The following is a 12,001-nucleotide window of genomic DNA, read 5'->3' as shown; positions in this document are numbered from 1 at the left end:
TTGTTATCAAGTTGAAATTTATTAGAAACGTTTGTTCGTCTTGTGGAACACTTGCAGAAGAAGTTATTTGCATTCCAAGGTTTTGCTATAATGGCATCTGGTAGTTGCTGAAGCTAAGATGGCTCAGGTCCTAGTCCAGGTCCAGACTCCCACAGGGGTCACCGTGGTAGAGCAGCAGTCATTGGCCACACTGCAGCTGGCTGCCCATGTCCCGCTGTTTCACTTGGATACAGAGCTACTCTGTACAGGGAACTGCTGAGAGAGGGGAGTCAGGTACGTTTGCCCTGCTCACTTTGACTAGGAACAGCAACTGGTACACAGTGACACAGTGGGGGCAGGAGCAGTGTCAGGCACCGAGTCACTCCCAAACTAGCGTAAAAAGAAATTCCCTGTCGTGAGTTTCTTGTTGGCTTTCCTCTGGATTACCTTCTTCTTATCTCGCAATCATGTAGGGCCCAGGCCAGAGCCTACCTCAAGGAAATCTCTGTCTGCTGACATCTGAGTGTCCCCGAAGCCCATAGCTTCTTCCCAGTGGCCTATCCTGTTGTGTTGGGAAAGCACATTTGTGCTGCAGCCTGACGATTGGACACAGCTGTGGACACATTTAGTTTTTTTTCTGCCAGTGCTGGCAGGGTATAGTTAGAGAGGCTGCACTTGGAGGTTCAGGTTGTTTTAGCTGTTAGGGGGAGATAGTATCCCTGGGGAGAGGGCCTGCTCCAGGACCGTTCATGCTGCTGACAAGGTCCAACGCTGTTCTTTCCCACCAGGTTGCTAATTATGGAATGGGAGGACAATACGAGCCACACTTTGACTTCTCTAGGGTAAGGCCCAGACCACAGGTGCTTTCAGAGGCCCTGCTCCAGCTGGTGAGAGAAAGCTGGAGCTTCTAGGAGCACTTCAACATCTACATCAGGCCCCCCTGCCTTACCAGGACCACCTGTTTGTTACTGGAGAAGTCCAAATCTGGAAGCATGGGACCTGTGGAGCCCAGTGCAGCCTGGCTGTATCCCTGTGATGTGGGGAGTATTCCCCTGCCCCAACTGCCACTTTACCATGATTGTAAAGCATAGAACCTCACTAGGTCTTAGTGAAAGCTGTTCCTGCCCCCCTTCCCCTGTGCCCCAGTCAGGGTTTCCTTTGCAGTGATGGTCCATGGTCCAGGCTGATATATGGAATACATGCTGAGTGCCCTTCCTTGATCCTTTTGGCCCCGGTCCTGTGAGTGGGGGGTGGAATCATCTGCAAACGTGTGTGAAAGTTGTTGTTTGTTGCAGCGACCTTTTGACAGCGGCCTCAAAACGGAGGGGAATAGGTTAGCGACGTTTCTTAACTATGTAAGTATTCGGGCCAGGTCCACCTGTTCATTCTCACTTAATTTTATAGAAAAATGAGCAAGATGCTTTCAAGCGTTTAGGGACGGGAAACCGTGTGGCCACGTTCTTAAACTACGTGAGTATGATGCATGCAGCTTATGGGTCTTCAGGGGAAACTGGGTCCAGAGTGCTATGTTACATTCATTTCTGTGAGGCCTGATATCACCAGCTGTTGCTTAATGACTGAGCCTTCTGGCCCTCAGCTCTCTTCTTGGCTGGAGTAGAGAGTTTACCTTTGTTCCCATCTGTGTGCTTAGCCACACCCATGACTTTCACGTCCTTGACCCTTTTTAATGGGCCCACTGCTAGTCAGAACTTTTGAGGTGAGTGCCCTGGAGTGTTCTTTCCTTGGTGGCAGAGTGGGGAGCCTGCCATGAGGCGCTTTTAAATGAAAGCTGCCTTTGTTTACCCAGAACTCAGTGGCCTGCCTCCCACCTGCTGCCTGTGCTCCAGCCACATGCCATTGGGTTTACCTGTCACGTGAGGAACAGTTTGCTTTCCCCTATGCTTGCAACCACTTTAAAGAGGCATACAGACTGTCAAGTAACTTAGACACAGAAACCGAGGTCCATCTTTTCCTTTGGTATCTCATTTAAGTGTTTGTGTATGTTTATTATGTCCCGGGGATGGCCATGAACATGCTGGTGAGCAGGACACGTGTGGCCTCTGGTGGGGCTTATGGTCTAATATGAGAGACTTGCTTTAAACATAGAAGTAATTATTTAGTTACCATGGTGATAAGTGCCTTAAAAAAGCTGAGGTTCAGAGACAGCCTCACTGGGGAGTAATGTGTCTGTGGAGACTTGAAGGTTGAGTGGAAATTAGTTGGTGGAACATGCTTCCTGGCAGAGGAGTGAATGTGTGGAGACCTGGAAGAGGAAAGGAGCTGGGGATGTTGGAAAATGGAAGAAGGCTATTGTGACTCAGAGGCAGTGCATGAGGTGAGAGTTGCTAGTGAGAGAGAATGGCTTCTGAGACTGACAGGGCCTTTGGGTTCTAGAAAAGAGCCTGGATTTGATCCCCAGCACTATGGGAAGCCATCAAAGGTTTTCATCTTATTCGTTTACCATATGTCTGTTGAGTGCTCTTTAGTCTGTCTGGCATGCATCCTGTGGAAATATTTTTTTTACTCCACCTGTTAATACATTATAGACAAAAAAACTTGAAGGAAGCCAGCCAGATGAAAGAGAGGTGGTGCCTTGGGCATGGGCATGGGTTGAGGCATGCTTTGCGGGCCCAAGTGTAGTCTCCCCACCGTGGAGCCTGTGGTCCATTTAGTTTGAGGTGTCACTGGGAGAAAGCAGGGCCCGCAGAGCTTCACTCTGCCTGCTCACCTAGCTGGCCCTTAGGGCTGCCATTCTGATGGCAGGTGCCATTCTGATGAGGGTGTTGCTAGAACCAGAGAAACAGAGCCCACAGTGGGGGCCACCAATGGTATTGGGAGCAGCAAGGAGCTCTGGGTCAGGGCAGATCACTGGGCACAAGTGCCTTAGGAATGGCCCGGGCTGGAAGGGGATACAAGGGTGGGATGTGGGGGAGGTCAGTCAGGCATTTTCTGTGTGCAGACTGGGATTGTTCCTATCTGAGGATGGCCAGGATGTGGGTCTCCTGCAGGGCTACAGCTCTCAAGAGCCCTTGGCATGGAGCTGTCCTGATGAACCATGCAGGTTAAAGCAGGGTTTAGGGAGGGGTAGTGCATGGGGAGAGCCTTTCTTGGGTGGCTGACTGGCTGTAGAGCAGAGCCTTCAAGCAGTGCCACTCCTGCTCAGAGAAGGGTAATCTGCACTCTTGTGTCCTTTGTGACTCAGTTGCTCTGAGAGCTTTGGGTATAAAGGCCAAGCTATATGCCTTCTGTTCTCAGATGAGTGATGTGGAAGCTGGCGGTGCCACTGTTTTTCCTGATCTGGGGGCTGCCATTTGGCCTAAGAAGGTGAGTTCTAGTCCTTGTGGGTCACAGGTTGAAGCATGGCTCAGACCTTATTCCTTTTTCCTCTGAGTTCCATTCCCTGGCCTGCTTGACTCTTACTCAGAGGGTTCTTAGCCCCTTCCTGCCTGAACTCTGACCTTGGGGCTCCAGCTTCCATCTGGGGATATGGATAGGGAGGGAAGTCCCTTTGGGGGAAGGTGGGTTATCAAGCATCCACCCCCTCGTGAAGGGTGGATGCTTTCTGGGGTGCTTGTCTGTTGCTGGAATCTCAGAGCCCTGTCGCTTTGTATGCAGGAAAGTGAGGGTGTTTTTGCTCAGAGAGGGTCTATGGTATTTGGGGTCCGGTCACTGAGCCCAGTATCTGTGGGTGTTGTGTGACAGGCTGTCTCCTTTTCCTAGGGCACAGCTGTATTCTGGTACAACCTCCTGCGGAGTGGGGAAGGTGACTATCGTACAAGACATGCTGCCTGTCCCGTGCTTGTGGGCTGCAAGTGGGGTGAGTGGCTTGGTGGCCTCAGCCTGGGCTCTTATGGTCAGCCTTAGACTCTGAGTTGGGAGATACCTGCTGCCATATTTTTACAACGCCAAGGCTATCTTCCTTTTTGATTTTTTTTTTCCCCCTGCTAAGTGGTTGTCTCATCCAGCCATGTAACTAACCACAATGCTGGTTATGTGTCAGGACAGGTGGTTGGGAATACTCTCAGAGATGCCCAGAGAACTGAAGAAGCCACAAGGAAGAATAGCTGCACAAGCATAGTAGGTCCAGGATGGCTCCCCAGAGGAATGGACTCTGGCAAGGGGTGAGGGGGCAGTGGGGGAGAACTGGAATCACAGAGGGGAAGGAGTGTCCTAAGCAAGCAAGGCTAAAAACACCATCATAGGTGTGGGGACCAGCCACCTTTGTCATTTGCATAAGAGGAGGCCTGTGGCACAGGGGCCAGGAGATGAGGCTCAAGGCTGGGACCACAGGCTAAAGCTTGAGCTTTGAGCTTTGAGCTTTGTTCTGGAAATAGTTGTGGTGAGCCAGGGAGAGGCTTGAGTGAGGATGACAGGAAGTGATTGCAAAGACGTGAGTTTATATTGTCCTGGAGAAGTTGGGGATATTAGCGGTAGGTTCGCAGAAAATTAAGCAATTAGAAAATAAATGGGGCAATTGCTGACTAAAAGGGCAAAGAAAATGTGCAACAAATGTCAGCATATACTGCTAGGTGGCTCAGGTGTAAGTGACACTTATATGACATAATGTAGGCACTGAATATTAATTTAATTAAAATTTGTGACTTTATTGGGAAGATAAAAGACACTAAATATATGTGTTTTAGGGATAGAATGAAAGAATTCCAAAATTGAAAGACAAGAGATAGCACTATAAGCATGCTACTTAGAAATAAGTGGCAGAATATCAGAAGAAACAACTAAAGGAATTGAATGTCCTCTAGAAGTGGAGTTTGGCAGAGAGGGGGTGGGTAGGAGATTGCTGTTTATCACTCTAAGCTTTATAGGCAATTTGCTTTTTTTCAACTAAGTATATCTTGTACTTTAATTCAAAAGCTCTCTGACTTCAGTAGTATGTGTTAAGGACACAGCTTTAGGTGCATTTGGGACACAGCTCTAGGTGACAGGCAGTGTTAGCACCAGCTCTGCTACTCTGCTACCCACAGCACACAGATTGGATCTGCTGGCCCCCAGGTCTTGAGGTTGATGTCCAGGCACCCATAGTCCTGATGGTCTTCCTCATCCTTAGTTTCTGTATCTCAGTTCCATCCCAGTAATACCAAGCTGCTTGAGGTCCTTGACACCAAGGTGGTTCGTGCCTTGATGTTTTTCTTGTCCTGTTCCCCCTTCTTGGACCCTTTGATATAGGAGTCATCTGCTATGTCCATCATCTGCCCTGGATAACTCCTGTTCAGCTTCATGTCCCAGCCCTGGGTCTCCTCTTCCCTCACATGGTTAGATGGATAGCCTTTGGCTCAGTTTCCATGGCAGCGTACACATACCCATCTTTTATCACTGGCAGACATTTGTACGGTTAATCTTTTCATATAGGTCTTCCTTACCAGCTCATGAGCAACTCGAGTATGACAGCATGTCTTACTCATGTTTGATTATCAGGCCCCAGTCCTGGAGTCATCATGAAGGAGTCATTAATTTTGGATGCTAAACTAATCAACAGGATTGTTAACATAACTTTATTTCTGTTCACAGTCTCCAATAAGTGGTTCCATGAACGAGGACAGGAATTCTTGAGGCCGTGTGGATCAACAGAAGTTGACTGACTTTGTTTTCTGCCCTTCTCCTTCCTGGCCCCACAGCCTATGTCATCCTCAAGTTCAACATGACAGACACCTTTGTATGTTCCAGGCCTTGTCACTTGGATCTTAGTTGGAGTGAATGTTTGTCTGGACCAAAGGGAGAGCCGACTGAGGAGGGTTCTCGGTGACCTGGGTCCCAACCTTTCTGGTTGGCCTGTGCCACCTCTGGCCACAGAGTTTGAGTCAGAGTGGCTACAGCAGAGTCAGGCTGTCTAGCACCTAGCAAGGTGCCTTTGTACCTCAGATGTTTTAGGTGTGAGAGGTGTTTTAGTGAACCAAAGTTTTGATACCTTGTTTACATATTTGTTTTTATGGCATTTCTATCAATGTGGCTTTAACCAAAAAATAAAATGTCCCTGCCAGAAGCCTTAAAGAGCCTTATTCTGAGTATTTTTTAAGGTGGGTGAGCTTATACCAAGTTCACTATTTCCTGTGCATCTCCTCTGTGTAGGTGGAATCTGGGTAAGTGTATACTTGAATGGCAAAACCTTGACCACGGGTTCTAGATATGGTTTCAACACTTACATTTCCAAGCTTCAGTATCCTTTTTGGAAAGTGAGGGAACATAGTCTCTCCTTGACTCCCAGAGAACATAGAAATCATGTGTGTTCATGACTGGCTGTTATAAATTGAAATTTCTTATTTAAAAATTTTGAGATACATACACAGAATTGTTCACAAAACACAGATGTACAGTTTAAAAAATATGAAGGTGAGTGTGAGCACTCAGCTGACCACCACCTGGGTTAGAGAAGAGATCATTTTCAAATCTGCACCTCAGGAGCCCTTGTGAGCCTGTTCTGGATCAAATCTCCTGTTCTGCTTTCAGTACCTTTGTGGTAACCATTGTCTCGTGGTTTATGGTACTTATTCCTTTGCTTGTCTTTGTAATTTTACTACCTATGTCTACATCCCTAAATAGGTAGTTATTTTTTTCCCCTGATTTTGTACTTTTTGTAAATGGAATCCATGTATTTTTGGGGCTTTTGCCTTCTTTTGTTTGACAGTTGTTTTTAGTATTCATGCTGTTGTGTAGCTGTAGTTTGTTTTAATATGTAGAGTTGACTCAGTTTTTTTAATGTATATTGTAGGACAGACAGTACATAATATAGCCAATATACTGTTGATAGATATTTGAGAAGGTTTCACTTTGTATACTATGAATAATACTGCCATTTGCATATTTATACATGATTCCTGGTACACATAAACACATTTGTGCATGCAGAATATGTATCTAGCAGTTGAAGTATGGAATCTTACTAGTTAGTCTTCAACTTTACCATATAATGTATTCCAGAGTGGTTATGCACATTCTCATTAGGAGTGAATGAGAGTTCTTGTTATCCCAGCCTTCTCCGATACCTGGTAATGTCCTACTTGTGCATTTTAGGTAACTTGTTACATGCATAGTATTGTCTATTTTAGCATCATTAATGATATTGAACACTTTCTTGTTAGTCCTGTTTATGTTTTTCAAGTCTTTTTCTTACTGATTCACTGGAATTTTTAGTATATTATAGACATAAGTTCTTTGATGCTTATACATTTTGCAAAATATCTTCCTTTTTCTAGTTTGTCGTATCACTCTTAGTTTTGTCTTCTGATGAAGAGAAGTTCTCAATTTTTTACACCACATTTATCAGGCTTTTACTTTTTTTTTTTTTAATTTTTTTTTTAACGTTTATTTATTTTTGAGACAGAGAGAGACAGAGCATGAACGGGGGAGGGGCAGAGAGAGAGGGAGACACAGAATCTGAAACAGGCTCCAGGCTCTGAGCTGTCAGCACAGAGCCCGACGCGGGGCTCGAACTCACGGACCGTGAGATCATGACCTGAGCCGAAGTCAGACGCTTAACCGACCAAGCCACCCAGGTGCCCAAGCTTTTACTTTTTGATTTATGCTTTTTATATCTTGTTTGAGAAATTCTTTTGTTCCCCAAAATGATGAAGGTATTTCCTGTATTCTTTTCCAAAATCTTTTATAGCCTTGTCTTTTACATTTATGCCTCTTACATACTTACATTTTATTTTTGTTGGTGCAAGGGTCTTCTTAAAAAGATTCTTTTTTATATTTTGTTAGGATAGAATAGGCTTATGCTACCTACAGTGATAATATAACCTCTCAGTCTCAGTGGCTTAATATATAAAACTGTCTCTCATGCAAAAAAAAAATTGCTGGGTTTGGGCAGTTGCTACTTATCTAGTGCCATTTAATCTTCTAGTGCCTTCCATCGGCAGATCCTAACAGGATGCCAGCTGGTAAGGGAATATGGGAAATGGAATTTACGGAGTTGCAACTCCAATATAACAGCAGAGTATAGAAAGATTCACTTAGAGGGGCACCTGGGTGGCTCATTTGGTTGAACGTCTAGCTCTTGATCTCAGCTCAGGTCTTGATCTGTCGTCAGGTCATGAGTTCAAGCTTCACGTTGGGCTCCATGCTGGGCATGGAGCCTACTTAAAAAAAAAAAAAAAAAGATTCCCTCAGTGCTGAAAACAGAAAAATTATTGTCATGCTAGGTGTGTTTTTTCCACTGTTTGACATTCTTTGGGCTTCTTGAATGCTTGAATGTGTACAATATTATCTTCAATCAGTTTTAGAAAGTTATTAAACCATTTTCTCTTTCAATATTTTCTACGTTCCTTTCTGGAACTTGGATTAAAAGTAAATTAGATTATACCATACTTTTTTTAGTTCTTAACCTGCTTTCATATATTTTTAAAACTATGCTGTATTTGGGGGTAAATTTTACAACTGTTTTCCAGTTTATTCTGTTTTCTATTAAATTCATTTACATGTTTTTCTTTAAACAGCTTAAAGATGTGATTCCATTATAGGCATGCTTACACCATTTCTGTTGAAAATTCAGCTGTCTTGTCCTTTTGATGCTCCTTTGAAGGTAATTTCTTCCTCATCCCCTCCCACCTGCTTTTAAAGAGTTTTCTTTGTTATGGTTTTCAGTAGTTTTACTATGACTTGCCTAGTGTGATTTCTTTTTGTTATTTTCTGGCTTAGAGTTTACAGTTTCTTGATTTTTTGTGGGTCATCTTTAGTTTTGGAAATTTCTCAGTTATTATTCAAGAATTATTTGTCTCATTTGTGTGTGTGTGTGTGTGTGTGTGTGTGTGTGTGTGTGTGTGTTTCCTCTGGGATTCCAATAATCTGAATGATAGAACTTTTCAGTTTAAGCTTTCATACCTCCCATCCTTTTCCCACTTGTGTTTCAGAGTAAATATTTTCTGTTGAGCTGTCTTCTAATTCATTTATCTCTTCGGCTAACCTCATCTATTTAGTTAATTTTAGTTCTTAACATTTTTTTGTTCTAGAATATGTATCCATTCAATTACTTTTAATAGATTCTAATTCTCTGGGGAATTTGTCTTTTGTTTTACTCATTTTTTTTGGACTAATGAATCACTTACTTAAAAGTTCTTCTCTGTTAATTCCATGATATAAATTTTCTGTGGATCCTTTTCCCCCTCTGTTGGTATGACTGATAATTTTGACTGGATGCTAGACAAATTATAGAGGCTCTGGATGGTGACAACCTGCTACATAATGGATTCATTGTTTTCCTTTTTCTAGGCAGAGTGGGGATTGATCATCTTAATCTAATCAGAGTCTGAGCCAACTTGATTAAGGCTAATTTGCATTTTTGTTTACTCTACCTCTGATTTACCTTCATTTTCCCCTCTTATATATTAGTCTTCCAGGGGTTTTCCAATTGAGAGCCCAGAGTGTTCACTGGATCTGTCCCTCTGGCAGTTTTGAAGCTCAATCCTTGTATCTTTAGTATCTAGATATTGCTGCAAATTTTTTTCTTTTTAGAGGCTTTTTTGCTTCTTTCCATTCTGCACACCTTCAGAATTCAGAAAATGTCTTACTGAGTTGACAGGCTGAGTGGTTGACTAAACTCTTCATCTCTCCCTTCCATTCAATATCCCAACAAATTACAGTCTAGGTTTTGCCTTTCAATACCCCTTAACACTGACAAGACCTCTGATGGTTTCTCTGCCTGTTAGCACCTGCCCATTACTTGGGTCATTTACCTGTGTTCTCAATCTTTGCCCCATGCCTACAATCAGAACATGATCTAAGGATAAAAGAGGCTATGGACTTTTGGCTCACCGACTTGAGATTCATTCTTCCCTGGGATCTTCATGCTCAAGTCTTTTTTGTTTCAGCAGTCCTTTGATGCCTTAAAACAGATTTTTAGGAGATTTTATCCAGTTTTCATTGTTACATTTGACATGAAAGTTGATCTACCAGATGCTACTCCATCTTAACTGGGAGTGGAAGTCTCTTGTTCTCTTGAGTTTTTAAAATTTGTTTCATGTGAAATAAAACACAGATACAGAAAAACTTGTCTTTGGTATCTTCCTTTGCTATATAGCATAACAAGATGTTCCACATTGCTTTTGAGCATTTCCTGCAGTAAGCATGAAATCAACCGTTAAGGAATCTGTTATGTGTTGGTGCCTACTTATCAATCCCACTGTGGTCTTGGAAACAAATAAAGGATAACATTAGAGACAGGGAACTGTTTTCAGTAATTTTATTAACCTACTTAGTTTAGCATTAACATGTTCACTATGGCACCAAAGAGTTGGGCGTTTTAGTATGCCCAACTGTTGGGATGTTACAGTCTGGTATTTCAAACTCACAACTTTAAAAAAATTTTTTTTGTTTCAATGTTTTTTTTTTTTTTTAGGCGGGGGAGGGGCAGAGAGGAAGAGGGAGACACAGAATCCAAAGCAGGCTCCAGGCTCCGAACTGTCAGCACAGAGCCCAATGCGGGGCTCAGACTCAGGAATCATGAGATCATGACCTAGGTGAAGTTGGATGCTTAATCAACTGAGCCACCCAGGTGCCACTAAACTCACAACTTTTAACTAACAAGCTGGAGGTCATAAAGGTTAGGTAAGACACTTGAGGTCCCATGAGATTTCACTGATGCTAAGTGAAAAGCCTGGGAATCAAATCCTGATCTGGTAGCTTCCCAAAGCCTTTACTCAAAGTAATTCATATTTTTCATCGATTCAACAGTTATTAAAGATCTGATATGGAAATAAAGATAAATACTGCTTTTAACTTTAAATAATTTGGAGTAATGGAAGGCATTCTTAAATAGATGTGTGAAATAGGAGAGGCATGATAACAGAACCAAGTGCTTGCGTAACAGAAGAGTGACTAATTTAACCAGGAAGCTGCCACTACAGTAGGCAACGTTAGATCTGGATCTTGAAGCACACGCAAAGATTTGCTTTCTCTGCCATCCCAGTTAAAAATACATGCATATGGCTTTAAAATTAAAGAACATGAGCTTACCATGAATAATTCTTCCCCACCCTACTGCTTTCTTCTTGTATCCTTCCTAGAGGAACCTCTATCCATAGTCTCTTTTTAATTTTTCTGACTGTAAACCATATACTTACAAAGTACATGTCTCTTGATTTTAACACTTTGGAAATTTGAAAGATGATCATGTAGCTATATTCACTATCCTTCATTACATCTCACACTCCCTTTGCTACTTTTTGATAGTTCTATTATTTATAGCCCTCTCATTGCCTAGTAACATAAACCTCTTTTTTGTTGCGTAAGCCTAAGGCTGTATGTCTAACAGTCTAATATGTGAGATAAAGATCTAGACTAGTGTTTGACCAAACAGCTGGTCACAATAACATGTCCTTTTACTTCCAGACTTCTGTCAGTTATACTTTAGACATTGTTTTAGTTTCCAGGTTAAACAGATACTAAATGTTGAAAAACCAATTACTATGTTTCTTAATTTAACTGAACTTATTATATGTGATGTAGCTATCCTAAAAGGGAATCTGTGCCTTATTTGTCTAATAAAATTCAATATAAATTTATAACTTGTATGTTTCCTAGGGCTGTCATAATAAAACATCACAGATTAAGTGGCTTAAACAGTAGACATTTTCTCACATTTCTGGAAGCTAAAAGTCCAAGATCAAGGCGTGGGAAAGTTCGGTTACTTCTGAAGTTTCGCTATTTTGCTTGCAAGTAGACACTTGCTTACTATGTCCTTATTCTGGACATCCCTTGGTCTGTGTGTTGTCTATGGCCTAAACTCTTAAAAGGACACTAGTCATGTTTAGGGCCCGCTGATAATGATCTCATATTACCTTTATTACCTCTTTAAGGCCCTAAGTCCAAATACAGTTGCACTGCATTCCAGAGTACTGGAGATTAGGACTTCAACATAGGAATTTTAGGGGAACATATAGTGTTACTAGGAAATCATGTTAGATTTGAAACACTATTGGGAATAAAGTGAGTGAAATACTTTAATTTATTCTTTGTATGCCAGATGTAGCCATCATGAACAAGTGTGCCAGATTTTTTTTTTTAAGCTTAT

The 12,001-nt window shown here is 42.5% G+C and overlaps 1 protein-coding gene across 7 annotated transcripts in view; it reads left to right on the top strand.

Annotated features, from left to right (window-relative positions):
* Positions 1-5,966, top strand: part of P4HA2 (prolyl 4-hydroxylase subunit alpha 2) — a 38,146-nt gene extending 32,180 nt beyond the window's left edge. For 4 of the 7 annotated variants that reach the window (XM_015540053.2, XM_042983584.1, XM_042983573.1 and 1 more), the window contains exons 12-16: positions 768-821; positions 1,384-1,449; positions 3,235-3,303; positions 3,700-3,796; positions 5,506-5,966. In XM_015540053.2, the coding sequence (XP_015395539.2) occupies positions 768-821; positions 1,384-1,449; positions 3,235-3,303; positions 3,700-3,796; positions 5,506-5,576 (357 nt within the window). In that variant the 3' untranslated portion in view covers positions 5,577-5,966. Of the gene's footprint in view, positions 1-767; positions 822-931; positions 1,335-1,383; positions 1,450-3,234; positions 3,304-3,699; positions 3,797-5,505 lie in introns of those variants that run through there. The other 3 variants (XM_007087776.2, XM_042983591.1, XR_006216685.1) reach the window with 3 other exon arrangements.
* Positions 5,967-12,001: the final 6,035 nt, after the last annotated feature.

This window comes from Panthera tigris, chromosome A1 (assembly GCF_018350195.1).
Source record: "Panthera tigris isolate Pti1 chromosome A1, P.tigris_Pti1_mat1.1, whole genome shotgun sequence".
Taxonomy (NCBI): domain Eukaryota; kingdom Metazoa; phylum Chordata; class Mammalia; order Carnivora; family Felidae; genus Panthera; species Panthera tigris.
This window is presented reverse-complemented; position numbering and strand designations above follow the sequence as displayed.